At 43.1% G+C, this 13537-nt stretch overlaps 2 protein-coding genes across 3 annotated transcripts; one reads left to right on the forward strand and one right to left on the reverse strand.

Moving 5' to 3' along the window:
- Positions 1-4320: 4320 nt before the first annotated feature.
- Positions 4321-9003, forward strand: LOC306792448 (syntaxin-2-like). 2 transcript variants are annotated; one of them, XM_079289572.1, is made up of 9 exons: positions 4321-4461; positions 4839-4909; positions 4980-5079; positions 5510-5584; positions 5988-6061; positions 6244-6352; positions 6876-6949; positions 7121-7258; positions 7358-9003. In XM_079289572.1, exons 2-9 carry the CDS (start codon positions 4856-4858, stop codon positions 7514-7516), a joined length of 783 nt encoding a protein of 260 aa, XP_079145698.1. In that variant the 5' UTR covers positions 4321-4461; positions 4839-4855; the 3' UTR covers positions 7517-9003. The 2 variants fall into 2 exon arrangements, with proteins under 2 accessions (XP_079145698.1, XP_079145699.1); XM_079289573.1 differs by having other exon boundaries at positions 4333-4461; positions 4842-4909.
- Positions 8612-10605, reverse strand: pgam2 (phosphoglycerate mutase 2 (muscle)). Its single transcript, XM_079289574.1, has 3 exons — positions 10080-10605; positions 9738-9918; positions 8612-9112 (listed from the first exon to the last, which is right to left on the reverse strand). The coding sequence occupies exons 1-3, from the start codon at positions 10494-10496 to the stop codon at positions 8943-8945; spliced, it is 768 nt and encodes a 255-aa protein (XP_079145700.1). The 5' UTR covers positions 10497-10605; the 3' UTR covers positions 8612-8942.
- Between the last annotated feature and the right edge of the window lie 2932 nt (positions 10606-13537).

The raw sequence follows: 13537 nt of genomic DNA on the forward strand, positions 1-13537 counted from the left end.
GAAGAGCTTGGTGAAGGATGGCGGAAAGTGGTGTGTGCTGCCGTATACACTGTGGGGTATGTACGTTTTCGGGTAGGCATAATGATTGACAAACATGCACGCTTGTGATTGGAGGAAAGTATTACCCATAAAGTCCAGTAGAGGGCGGTGCCTGTGTGATTTAGAAGCGTATAGATAAGTTTCACTTACAGTTCCCTGTAAGAAAATTAATTAAATAGCGTGGGCCTACATTTCATGAACAGATATTGATTTATTTTTAGGTGGGCCTTTCTTCGAGCTGGCTAAAATATGTTTTGCTGCCCTACAGCAGTGCATCGCAGAGCATCTGTTCTGGTACTTCAGTCGGTTTCTACATACTGGGGGCGTGCTGACCACCGTTGGTAATAGTACTTCACACAGTCCCACTTCATAACACCCAACATATCCCTTTAATGTGTTTGATAGCGCTTTATAAGACAGTTGTGATTATATTTTATATATAATTACACATAAACAAATCTTAAAAAGCATTTATTAATTGTTTGTAAAAGTAATCAGTTATAAAGGCTTATTAGTAGACTATTACAGGAGTTTTATTGATTGAGAAATGCATTGATAAGCACTGAATATGTGCTTATAACTACATAATAGTGTGTTATAATATGTTGCACTGTTTACAAATGCTAAAGGGGGGTTGAAATAAAGTTTTCATTTATTGTGCTTGTGCCCTTCATCACTATACTCTACAAAGTACTTGACAATGACAGACATTTTTTTTGTTCATGCAAATGACCATTTATAATATCAATTATTTTACATTATGCAAAATCATGGTGTTATGTTTTGACCTCTTTTTTTGTTAAAAATCTAAATCACTTATTTCATCAAATTGGGGGAGATGCAAAGGCTTTGGATTAGTTCATTATTTTCCCTGAAAGTAAATACGCTTGTTTATTTTAGCTTCATCCAGCTTGTTGAGAACTTCATCTGCCTTTTCTCAGTCTCTGCTTTCCCAGATGGTAGACAACCACTCTGCTGACTGAGCTAATTCAGAGTAACACCAGAGTGATTGTCTCTGCAAAGGGAGTCCCTTCAAGCCTTGCATTACAATGGCATGTTACAACATCTTAAGCTCCGTTATCCAGCAGAGGCATATTGTCTTGGATGTAGAGGCTGGAACAAGAATGCTGGCAGTGAGACCTGGCTGGTACATCTGTTTTTTGGACTGGACAGACTGTTAATTAGTAATTACCGGCTCATTGTTGCCTGGAGGACTCTAGCCAAAAAACAGCAGAATTAGCTATGTGGAGCAGTGCAGTGTAGCCTGTCAAGGGACTGTATGTATAGTGGCCAACCATGTAAAACTCACTTTTGAGCCTCCCCTATTTAGCAAATGTTCCCCTTAAAACTTTTAGAAAGAGTAAAAGAACCTTGTAATATGTGTTGTTATACAGCATCCGCATCACAAAAAAAATCGATATGATTTCCATTGCTGACTCATGGAGTAAACCACCCCCTGATTTTCAGCCAGTGGCTGCTGTAAAATATACTTCCTCTGCCTGTTGCCAAGTAAATGTTGGTTATTTATCATTACATGTGGATCTCTCAGAAAACCTAACTCCAACTGAATTGAATTAAGATGAGGTGCTGATTCAGGTATCGATTATCACAATATTACTTTAAATCCAGAGAGAAAAGAGAAAAAGTACTCTGCCTCCAGACTATAATCTTGAAGCTACATCTAGTGGTGAGAAGGAAGACATGCAACAAACAATGAAATTAGATTCATGTCAAATTAAATCTAAGAGATGCAGGGTGGTTATACTGTGTCCAAAAATACATGTTTCCGGGTCTGTCGTTAATAAATACTACATTTATAAAACTGTAGTATAAAAGTGCAAGGTTGTTTGATGAATTCCTGTGTTCTGTTCAAGCCCCTTCTAAAGTGTCCAAAAGACACCTCCCCTCACTGGTATATGAAAATGAAAGTTCAGAATTTCCATATCTTTTCCAGTAGATGCATTTAGCTACGGCCTGATTTGTGTTGAAATACTAACTTGGGTTCTACATCCTAAAATTGTAATACTTTAAAATGCTTTCAAAAACATGAGTCCATCAAACTAATATAACAACATAAGAGTTTGTTTCCAGGTATGTTTAGGACTAAAGGACTGGCTGTGGACAGGTGTTCTAAAGCCAGATGATCTAATGTCAGTTTGTGAGCAAACACACTGCCACACCTTGATAACTGTAACCGTCGGCCTTCAGGAGACACATCTTTCAACATTTGCACAGTATAGCATTCACTGAGTTAAAAACAAGATTGTGGCTTTTGCTTTAAAAAAGAAGCTTCACAAAAACCCCAACATGTATGTGTGTAAAATGTGTCTATAGCCAAGGCCCACTTTGCTCATGGCCCCTGGTAAAATGATGGAAGATAGTACTGTACCGCACACCAAGAAACCAAGAAGCTGTTTGGTACCCGCAAGCACTCAGTGCATTATTGATGAAAACTAGCACTTTGGTTTGGAGTCGAAAGCTCCTCGCTGTGCGTGCCACTCATGTGAAAAGGCCAGACTGTGGTTCCCTGAAGGATCGGTTATTCATTTCTCTACAGAACCGTCATCTGACTTGGCAGATGCTGTTATCCTTTTACGCCTCCGAGCACATTTTCACCTCAGCGAGGAGACAGAGGAAGACTCGGGCGGTTCACAGTGCCAGTTTTAAACCCTTTGATCATAGAAATACACCCATTCATAGCTGAGCATTTCAAAACTAAATTGTGATCATCAGATTTAAATGTCTTGTATTTTGTCTTGTTATTTATATATAATGTAACATTATGATGTATTAACCTTTATTAAAGGCTATGATATTTGATTTGGATAGCCATTGATTGATAGATAAAGCAGTTACAATAGTCAATTATTATTACCAATGCTTGCTAATTTGCACACCAGAATCAAATTAATTTCATTGGCCACAGCTGTGTCCACCTTGCTGTGATAAAGGGTCTGCCCGATGTAGAAGTGTTGGTGTATTAGTACCGGTAAGTAAGCATATAGTCAACAAAGCTGCTTGCTTTCATTTTTACAGTCGTGATGGATTTCTTTCTAAATGCAGGTGAGCTTTTAGTGAACTGTAAAGATTTTGAATTGGACCTGGACAAAGCAACCAATCTCTTAACTGAAGTTGGGATCCGCATGAGACTGCAGTGTGTGACAGCCTCTCCATATGCTTCACCTTCCCTTCATTATTCAGCTATAACAAGCACTACCTCCCATGCATGACAGTATAGCCCACATCATTTGTCAAAAGACGCAGACATCCATGGTGCTATGAAGCTGCACCTGTGCAAACTGTGCAACAGCAGGTTTGTAAGGGCCGTTGACTTGTAGGCTTCCCATTGTGTAAACAGTAGAAATAGGCCTATAGGGCTGGCAGAGCTCCTGCAGCTTGGTTTGGCACCGGTGCATGCTGTCATGTAGCCTACTTAAGGGAGAGGCCATTGTTGTTTGTAGACTAAGACACTGAGGACATAAACGTAATACAATGTGTTGAGTAAAGTTGACAAAAAATAGCACACTAACAAACACACAGCCCTTTGAGATTTCTATTTAGTTTAATTAAGTATATATATATTTCTTTGTCGGGGACATTCAGCCCAGAGTTAAAGGCTGGAGGACACATTACATCTGTTAGGCAGATGTTTTTAAAGTCACCCAGTAATGCTCATCCCAAAGCTGGTGTTGTATTGATAAATGAACCCACGGACACTGCATTTTGTCTTTTCGTATGAAGAAAAAGCTCATACGAACACCGTTGCATTCTTCCTCGCCATGATCGTAAGCCGGCATGCGTAACAGTAGTACCCTGAAAACATATGCGGTACGTAATGTTGTTGCATTACAATTTGACGGAGACCATGAGCAGACCAAGTACTATATTTGATGCCACTACGGTGGATAAAACATGATAAAGTGCCTTCTAGAGTACCGTTCCAGTGGTGAAAATGTAATGCACTGCACTAACGGAAACCTTCAAATGGAGAAATTGTGATGCAGTTCACTAATGGAAACCCTTAAATGGAGAAAGTATGATGCAGTGGATTGTACATGCTAAAAAACTCCATGCATGCCAGTGTCCCACCACGTGCAGCTGGTGCCCTTTATATTTTTCGCCCCTGGCCCTCAGGCAGCCTGAGTCCGCCACTGAGGCACGCGAACCGTCGCGCTCTGGTGAGCTGCACTATTCTCATGACACGCTCGACCCACATTTACATGTGCGATGACTTTCAAACACAGCAACGCCTCCGCCGCTTCATATCTCATCCAACGAAGAGAGGTCTCAGTTGTTGTACTGTCTTCGTGCACACGATGGTGGAGAGGTTTGTTTGCTAGCCTGGACGGTTACGCGCCTGCGTGCTCGCGCTCTTTCATTATTTCCCAGGTGCGCTCAGCAGCTCGGGAGGACACACTGCAGGTAACGTTAGAGGTCGAGCCTCCGCCTTATCGTGAATGACGTTACCGAAAGTAGAACAAATGTTGAGAATGTCTTGCTATTTGTCGCTAAATGAATGCCGGGCAGCTTTGAGTATTTGCAGCAAAGTATCTAACAACAGTTTTTGGGGAGTTTATTAAAGACTTCGTCTGTGCGGAAAAAAATGGCCAATACATCCAAGCTGTGTTTGTGAAAGCAGCGTTAAAGCGGATTCTTATTTAATTACTCCATATAAATGTAGACGGTGCCTGCAGAAGTCCACACTGCTATCTGTCCAACGTTATCGGGAGCAACAGGTGGCGGTTTCTTTGTTCGTTTTTAAAGTAAGGTGAGCTTAATTGTTTCCTCTCTTTGAACAGCAGCAGTAGGATGATATATGGCAGATGCTACAGCAGAGAGCACAATCAACATGGAGGACTTTTTCAAAACGGTAAACTTCACACATGTTTTGTCGGTTGGCCGTCTCGTCATATCCAGTAGCCTAATGTGTGTATTTGTAGGTGGGGGAGGTGACGAGCCTCATTGAAAAAATCTCCTGCCAAGCAGAAGAGGTGGCGGGACGACACGGCGCTATTGTTTCCACTGCAAGCCAAGACAAGAGTAAGTAGAGAGCACCGTCATGGCGCTGATGCGCTCTCGGAGACCTACCCTTCCTCCAGGGCACACAGCACTGAACAGACCAACAGAGCAACACACACACACGAAATGTTGTAGCAAAAGATAAATGCATCATATGTTTTGGTCAAGACATAGATATATATAGCTACACCATGATAATAATGTTACATTAACAACAGGCCAGACTGTATGAATGAAAGTAAAAACATATCCAACATGTGGCTGCAGGTGCTCTAGTCTCTATATTGCATGTTAATAATTAACGATTGCATACAAAACGCCAACCATTCTTGAATGATAATGCTCTTTGACAATGTACGTCTTAAAGTTGAGGGATCGCCAAAGCTGCTGCATTAAAATGAGCCACATTGAAATGATGCCTTTTAATGAAGTGAACGTATTCTGTTCTTAGGAAAACAAGACAACCTGGAGCTGCTCAACGATGAGACCAAGAAGAACGCCAACTTGGTCCGAGCCAAGTTAATATGTAAGGGGTGCTGTGTTTTTTTTTTTTTTTGTCTTTGCAAAATGTGCGATTGTACAGTAGATATTGGTTCGTCTCATGCTGTAGTAACACGTAACACAACTAGAGCAAGGTTATTATGGCTACGTGGTTGTGTAGGCTGCCGTTGGTGTTTGAGACAATGAGGAAGAGCTGTGTAGCACAACCCACTTCCTCAAATTCTGGAACTGCATTGGTCACAACATGGCATTTGACTTGCAAATGGTTAGAAAAGGAAGGCTGCTATAGTCCACTCTAATCTGTGAGTTAACCAACATGTTTTCTACGACTGCATGCGCAGAGTGGTGGAACAGTGTGGTAGAGTTTTTGAATTTCACCTTTAAATCTGTACTGTGCTTGTTTGCGTATTTGATCTGTGTACTTTCAGCAATGCAGGAGAACTTTCCTGTGGATGAGCACGGTGAAAGAGCCTCAGCAATTCAGCGTATTCAGAAGAACCAGGTCTGGCAGCACTTTTATCTCCTGTAACAAGCCAGGTGCATAAAGACGGCCAACTCATTCATTACAAAGAAGCCTCGATCTTTAGGCACCTGTCAAAAAAGCCCACCTGTGATAACAGTCAGTTTTCATTTTCATGAATCAATAATCCCGTTATTTTTTTTCTCTGGACTGCCTTTCACCAGCACTCTCACCTGACTCTGTGCTTTGCTGAAGCCATGAGGAGCTACCATAAGGCGCAGATCTCCTTCAGAGAGAAATGCAAAGCACAGATCCAGAGACAGCTGGAGATTGGTGAGCTGCCAAAAATGACACTAGAACATGAGCCCATGCCCCCCCCCCCCCCCCCCAACCACCGCTCTGCTCAGTGTGTAAATGGTCTTCGTTTCATACACCAGGATCATGCCTGTACTGTTGATGTGACGGTTTCTATACTAATAGCTCCTCAGATAGTCAGCTGTTATGATGTAGGACGGTGATGTTATTTCTTCTTCCCAATTAAATCATTACTATGAGTAAGAAGCTCAGCATTCAATTTTAATTATCTTTCAAACTACATTTTTCCCTTCAGTTTACACACAGGTTGCGGTTTACATCTACAGTAGACTTATTTGATTTGAGTTAGGAGAAAGTGGTGTCGGAGTAGAGGTGTAATATCGCCATCCTGTGGTGAACACCTAAAAATACACTTCTTGATTGCTCACAAAAAAGAAGTGTAGAGTGATTGTGATTCATTTAAGATTTCAGCATGCACTTTTGTTTTAGTATTATTATGATGGTTAAACTAACCTGAACTCATCAGCTTTGTTGATTTCAGTGGATAAAGTGACAACGGATGAAGAGTTGGAGGAGATGCTGCACCGTGACCATCTTACCATCTTCATATCTGATGTTAGTGGAATTTCCTTCGATTCTGGCCGACAAAAATGGCGACGCAATAGTTACTAATATCTACCGTAGCTTTATTTCTGCTGTGGGTCACTTAGATATGCAGTTAGAATGTAATGTGAAGCTACTCTGATGATGATTATATAAACAGCAGGTGTACCTTTCCTGTTACAGATCAACTCTGACGCTCTGATTTCCAGCCAGGCTCTGAGTGAGATAGAGTCTCGTCATCAGGACATCATCTGCCTCGAGTCCAGCATCAAAGAGCTGCACGAGATATTTGCCGACACCGCCATGCTGTTGGAGAGTCAGGTAAGATGGCTGCTTTGTGTTGAAACATTCATGACTAATATAAAGGAATGTACCGATGTCACAACCTGACTGGTGTTGATTGTGCTTTTCTTCCATCAGGGAGACTTGATCAACAATATAGAAAAGAACGTGACGAGTGCAGCGGAGTATGTAGACGTGTCCAAAGCACAAACCTGCGATGCAGTCTCATACAAGAAAAACCCGTACAAGTTAGCGTCTGTCCCGAGCTTCTTCAAGTCGTTCAAGAGGAAAACCTAAAACTGCTGCTCATCAAAACGCCTCCGATTCAAACCACGACTGAGCTCCCGAACCTGTCTGAACATTGACTGCACCAAACATCCTGATCTACATCAAAGCTTGCGCTTAATGGAACACGCTTTTCATCAGATTTTTCAGTACAGTGCCGTCTGCCAACTCGAAGGATAATGAGGTCGTCTTTAATTAAAATTTGCACTGCTATGATAATGATGCGACAAGATTCTGAGCCAGTTTCTGATGCTACCTGTGGACTGTCAAAAGGACAAATGCAGCATAAAACCTTACAAAAACACTCACTCACAGTTAGCCAGTGTTGCCCTTAGTGGCCAGCAGGTGGCACGACAACATCAGATAGAACTCTGAACCAGGATCACTCCTCTCTGCAGTCCTGCTGAACTCCTGTGTTTTTGTCTGATACTGTGTTTTACCAATGTAGTGTTGTTTAATATTCTGAAAGAAATGTCTAATCCCTTGCTGTGGGACTATGCCTGCCAATCCTGAAATAAACCTATGTGGTGAATGCTACAGTACATAATGTGTTCCTGGTGCTTTATTGTAACATGTAAAAGAGGGAAACGTAATGCTGTGACTACACATACAAGAATCCAATTGGGGTTTGAGCATTTGATTTACATCATTTCCATTCCCCATTCGGTGATCCTTTGTGTCCTGCAGACGGAGGCATTATCATCAGGAAAGAGGTTATTGAAGCATATGTATTCCTTATGATTCTCCACTCGTTTAGTGGTTTTTATATTGTAATTTGTCACCTGCAGTTTATGTATGATGGATAATTGCTTACAATTATCATTTGCCTGCGTGGGTCTGTGTGATCTGACTGTAGGGGGGGAGGACAGGCAAAAACTCAGACAAGCTGCATCATGGGAATGAACCCAATGACTTGTCTCAGTGTGTCTCTCTCTCCCCCCTCCCCCCCCCTCCTCTCTACCTCCTGGATAAGGTTTCACAGCTCCTTGCTGAAACCACTGATTTCCAAATGGGAAACAAAAGGGAATAATAAGGATGACAATGCAATTTGAAGAAAGAAAGGGGAGACCGTGATAAGATAAGGAGTGAAATCAAACAGACCCAGGCCTCCGTAAAAACATGGCTTCTTTATTGGTTGTGCCAGAGTGGTGAGGTCTTAACATAGGCCTTGACCACAATTTAAAAGGGCCGAGTGATGTGTGGCTGCATAAAATGTGGGGCCGGGGCTGTCTGCTTTGATTGACGGGTCATCTTTCTGTCCGTCATTTCAACAAACGGGGCTAATGTGCTGAAAATGGCCCGTCTCTAAAAGAACCTTCAAACGTTTCCCCAGTTGGAATGGACTACAACAATAGACAAATGCACGGTCGCAAAGGGCTGAAGCACGAAGGGGGAACAGTCTCTTTTTCTGCCTCCTCACAGAGCCTCCAGCGCAGGCTCACTTCTTGGCTTTGCCCTGGGCGGCCACGGCCTCCATGGCCTTCTTTACGGTTTCCTCATCACCAAGGAAAGCCATGGGCTTTATAGGCTTCAGGTTTGCGTCCAGCTCGTACACAATTGGGATTCCTGTTGGCAGGTTCAGCTCCATGATGGCCGCGTCGGACATACCTGGAAAGACGGGCAGACATGCAGATCAGCAGACAGAACACAGAGGGAATGTAATGGATCCAGCAAAAGGCTGCCCAGACAGGAAGGACAATAGTCTGGCATAACAAAAGGAATCAGCACTGCAGGTTTTCTTTACATCTGATTGCATTTTAATTCATCTTGATCACAGCAATCTGTAACGTCGAATCTAAGAAACGTGATCTACTTGTCGCTCTCATCCTTGACACCTACAGCACCATTCCTATCTGACATTTAGGCCCTCTGGCTGTATAACTCCCTTATCCATGTCTGGCCACTCCTTGAAAAAGTGCAACCTTTATACATAAAGGTCATGACTGTAATGGGAACCAAACTCATGACCCTCTGCCCTGTCCCTCAGCTGAGTCCCTGCATGCTATTTTTATGCTCTGTAATCCACAACTGTGTGTGTGTGTGTGTGCAAAGACAAGTGTCTGTGATCATTTAGGCCTTGGCCTTTGCAATGAAAGCTGAAAGCTATTTTCAAACCAAAACATTCGGTGAATTTGCAATTTGCCATTTCGTGATGTTGGATTTCATAATGTCAACATTCACCTCTACCTTTCACTGCAGAACCTTTTGTAAGCCTACAAGCCGCAGTACTCACCCTCCAGGTGCTTGACGATGCCACGGAGGCTGTTGCCGTGTGCAGCGATAATAACGTTCTTCCCCAACTTGATTTCTGGCGCGATGACGTCATTCCAGAAAGGCAGGGCGCGGGCGATAGTGTCCTTCAGTGACTCACACGTGGGGAGCTCACCGGGCTTCAGATTCTTGTAGCGCCGGGACTGGAGTTAGTAAGAACAGTGAAAGGTAGTTTACTTCCACGACAGTTGACAAAGGTTACAGAACTTACTGATAAGACAAACATGGTGGTGCTTTGTGACGTTCTTCTGATTAGTGAGGAAAAAAAATAATTAGCCCACACCCTAAGTTCCAGTTGTCTCACCTCACTGATGACTTTGTTGTAAGCGTGATCCTTTTCCATGGGCGGAGGTGGGGTGTCAAAGGAGCGGCGCCAGATCTTCACCTGCTCCTCCCCGTGCTTTTCTGCCGTCTCGGCCTTGTTGAGGCCAGTGAGGCCTCCGTAGTGACGCTCGTTCAGGCGCCAGGTACGAATCACGGGCAGCCACATCTGGTCTGTGCCCTCCATGACGGTCCACAGGGTCTTGACGGCGCGTTTCAGCACGGAGGTGTAGCACACATCAAACTTGAGGCCCGCATCCTTGATAGCCAGGGCTCCACGCTTGGCCTCCTCCATCCCCTTCTCACTGAGGTCAGCGTCGAACCAGCCGCAGAAGCGGTTCTCTTGGTTCCATGTGCTCTCGCCGTGGCGGACGATAACCAAACGGTGGGCAGCAGCCATGTCTACAGTATGTCTCCTGAGTTTGACTTAAACCACACACAGTTCCCTCAGCCCTTCTAACTTGTGGACACACACACACACACAACGTCTGACCAACAGTGAGCCCAAGCCTGCATACCACACTCCTTTTTATAGCAGCCTGGATGGTGGCAGTGCAGAGCAGACAGGCCTCCTTCACTTTCCACCTGTGCGAGGCCTTCACGCTCTGACTGACATACACGTCCAGCCAATAGAACCAGACCTCTGCCGGGCTGGTGGGACATGCGGCGGGTGGGAAGGCCAGAGTTCAGATATTTAGCCAAAATAGCAACATGACTTTTAAACTGAGATCTTTGGCACAAAAGTGTAAAAGATCGGAGTTGGCTGCATTCTGAAACAGTTGTATTCACTGAGAGAGAAACTGTAGCTCATTGCACTTTGAAGATTTCATATGTTTAGTAAATATTAGATTTGTTCACAGGGGGAGATCCATGAGCAACATGTTGCCAAAACACAGCTGAATTAGAAGCTGCATACAGCGTGCACTCGTGTGCTTTACTTTAAATGTGGCTGCCAATGCCCCACAACTTACTGGCTACCACAACGTTCTTTGCCTGCTCTAAACGGATAATAATCATTGTTAATAGTTAATACAATTGAGGTACAAATTAAGAACAGGTGAAAGACGCAAGAAACAGCAAAACAATTCGTGTTTAAAAAAGGGAAAAGGCTCCTCAAAGAACTTGAACTACATCTTGATCTTTAAGGGTTCGACCTGGTCCAACCTGAGGAATCATATCTTAGCAAATGATCGTCAAGTCTCTTAAATCTAAAACAGATAAAGTGGTATTACTGTCCATGACCTCTAGGCGTTGCTCTCGTATCAGTTTTACATGCAACATGTCACACTGTGTGGTGTAACAATGAGGAAGCCTGGCTTTCTTTTGTTCTTCTCAAAGGAGTTCCATTTTAGTAAGGCACTGTTAGATGTACATATACAGCTGCTACAACGTATACAGTGGTACATATGCTGTGCAAGGGCTCCCCTGTCTCAGCATCACCACAACATATTTTAAGTACACTCAATGTTTCAAGTTTTTTTCTGAGTCTGGAGTTGAGAAACGTCGAGTGTTCCACCCTACTGGAAACATTATACACCACTGAGACATATAATCGAAGCCAAATATTCTGCAGTATCCTTCATGAAATTGAATGTCGGGAAGCACTCAGACGTACGGGGTTAGGATACGCAGTGCTGATGAAGCTTGGAAACTATAAGCCACAGAGCCAACGCTGTCAGGCAAAGTCAACGTCTCCTGACACGGCCAATCAAATTATGTTCCATATATATCGAAAAAAAAGAGAGAGAAATACAATCGTCCAAAAATATGATATTAATGGAGTTCCAGGCGTGACGCCAGACTGCCTGGTGTGAGCCTGATAAGGAGGGAGGTTGTTGTATTGCACCAAGAAGGAACTAACAAGGATGATGCTGCAGGAAAAACACTGGATGTGCCTCTTTGCAGCTGGGTCACTCTGGTTCTCTGGTGAATTGACGTTTATAAAATGAATATGAAAACAGAGTTTTCAATGCTAGAATGACAGATAATTAATATCAAGCTCTGCTGCTGTAGGTTTTGGTTCTATGGCACATTTACTGTTCAACCCCTGCGGCAACCACATTCAGCAACAAAGAGCTGATGAACCTAGTCGTAGGCTACCAGCAAAGCAACCCGCTGACAGATGAAGATACAGAGTGGCTGTTGAACAGACTGCGGTCAAACATCGAGCAGTATGATGTTCATGTATTTTCTTTAAGAGTCGTTGGAGACCAGATAGGTGGAGTACAGAGAAGGAGAGTTGACATTTGACTTGTATTTGCAGGAATACATCATAATATGAGCTCACTCTGTCAAACTGTTGAGGCAGAGTTTGGGTTCTCAGTAGGCCAGGCCTATCACGTTACACTGGATGCTGGTGAAATGTATCAAGCTGAGGAACTTCCCCCTTTACGACATGTACGCAGGCTAAGCACTGAAGGCAAGCGATGAAAGGGATTGCACTGAATGCTGCGACCTTATGAACCATCCCGACCCCTCAGGTCGTCTGGGACCGGTCTACTTTCTGTTCCCAGAGTCAGAACTAAACATGGAGAAGCAGCGTTCAGTTTTTCTGCTCCACATATCTGGAACAAAGTCCCAGAAAGCTTGAAGATTGAAGACTTTTCTGTTTGCTGCTGCCTTTAATTGAACCACAAGGATATTAATCAATTTCCTGCATTTCTGTATTTTACTACTGTATTTTATTTCTTACACTGCTTTTTAATGTTTCAATGAATTGTTTTTAAATCTCCTTTTCTTTTGCCTTATGTTTTGATGCTTTTAATGGTTTTAATGTGAAGCACTTTGAATTGCCTCGTGTTGAAATACGCAATACAAATAAACGTGCCTTGCCACTGCAGATGCTAAATAAATTGAATTAAAGCAAATTTGGCTAACAGACAGTGTCGTTAATGATGGTGCCTGTGTATGTCAGCTTGTTATACAAAGCACCCCTAGTGGTCATAAGGGGATAAATAATGTGCCTAAGAAGTGTCGATGAATACTATTTATAAATAAATATAAAGCTATTCAACTTCACCACTATTGCCACCAAGCATGTGACAAACCCAGTGAATCAGTGACCCTCAACAACTGCAGTGCCTGTAACTGCCACCATGTAAGTGAATAACAGTAACACAGGTTGCTGAATGATGTGATGCTGTCACCATGTGTAGATGCCTGGAGTTACTGGGAATTTTAAATCTAATAATTTGATACTTAGACTAAGGCTGGGCTTTTATGTGAATCAGCTTCACCGGCAGAACAATCTAGAAATATTACGTTTTTGAAACTTAGTTCGGGAACAAGGACCACGCCCCGAACATATCTAAGTTCCTCCGCACAAATGATTTCATCACAACTGACCCATTGACTTCCTCCCCCTACTCTACATCCCTTCATCCCACAACTCTCATCCCTTCCTCCCTCAACCACTTTCCGCTCGCGAAGTCCATCGCTCTG

This window comes from Melanostigma gelatinosum (assembly GCF_949748355.1).
Source record: "Melanostigma gelatinosum genome assembly, chromosome: 18".
In the NCBI taxonomy this organism is placed as follows: Eukaryota; Metazoa; Chordata; class Actinopteri; order Perciformes; family Zoarcidae; genus Melanostigma; species Melanostigma gelatinosum.

Excerpts from the sequence above, each read along its gene's own strand:
- LOC306792448 (XM_079289572.1), top strand. The coding sequence starts at position 4,856 with ATGGCAGATGCTACAGCAGAGAGCACAATCAACATGGAGGACTTTTTC. Across the intron at positions 6,062-6,243 it reads AGCGTATTCAGAAGAACCAG|CACTCTCACCTGACTCTGTG; the intron begins GTCTGGCAGCAC and ends GCCTTTCACCAG. Across the intron at positions 7,259-7,357 it reads CCATGCTGTTGGAGAGTCAG|GGAGACTTGATCAACAATAT; the intron begins GTAAGATGGCTG and ends TTCTTCCATCAG.
- pgam2 (XM_079289574.1), bottom strand. The coding sequence starts at position 10,496 with ATGGCTGCTGCCCACCGTTTGGTTATCGTCCGCCACGGCGAGAGCACA. Across the intron at positions 9,919-10,079 it reads ACAACAAAGTCATCAGTGAG|TCCCGGCGCTACAAGAATCT; the intron begins GTGAGACAACTG and ends TACTAACTCCAG. Across the intron at positions 9,113-9,737 it reads CATCGTCAAGCACCTGGAGG|GTATGTCCGACGCGGCCATC; the intron begins GTGAGTACTGCG and ends CCGTCTTTCCAG.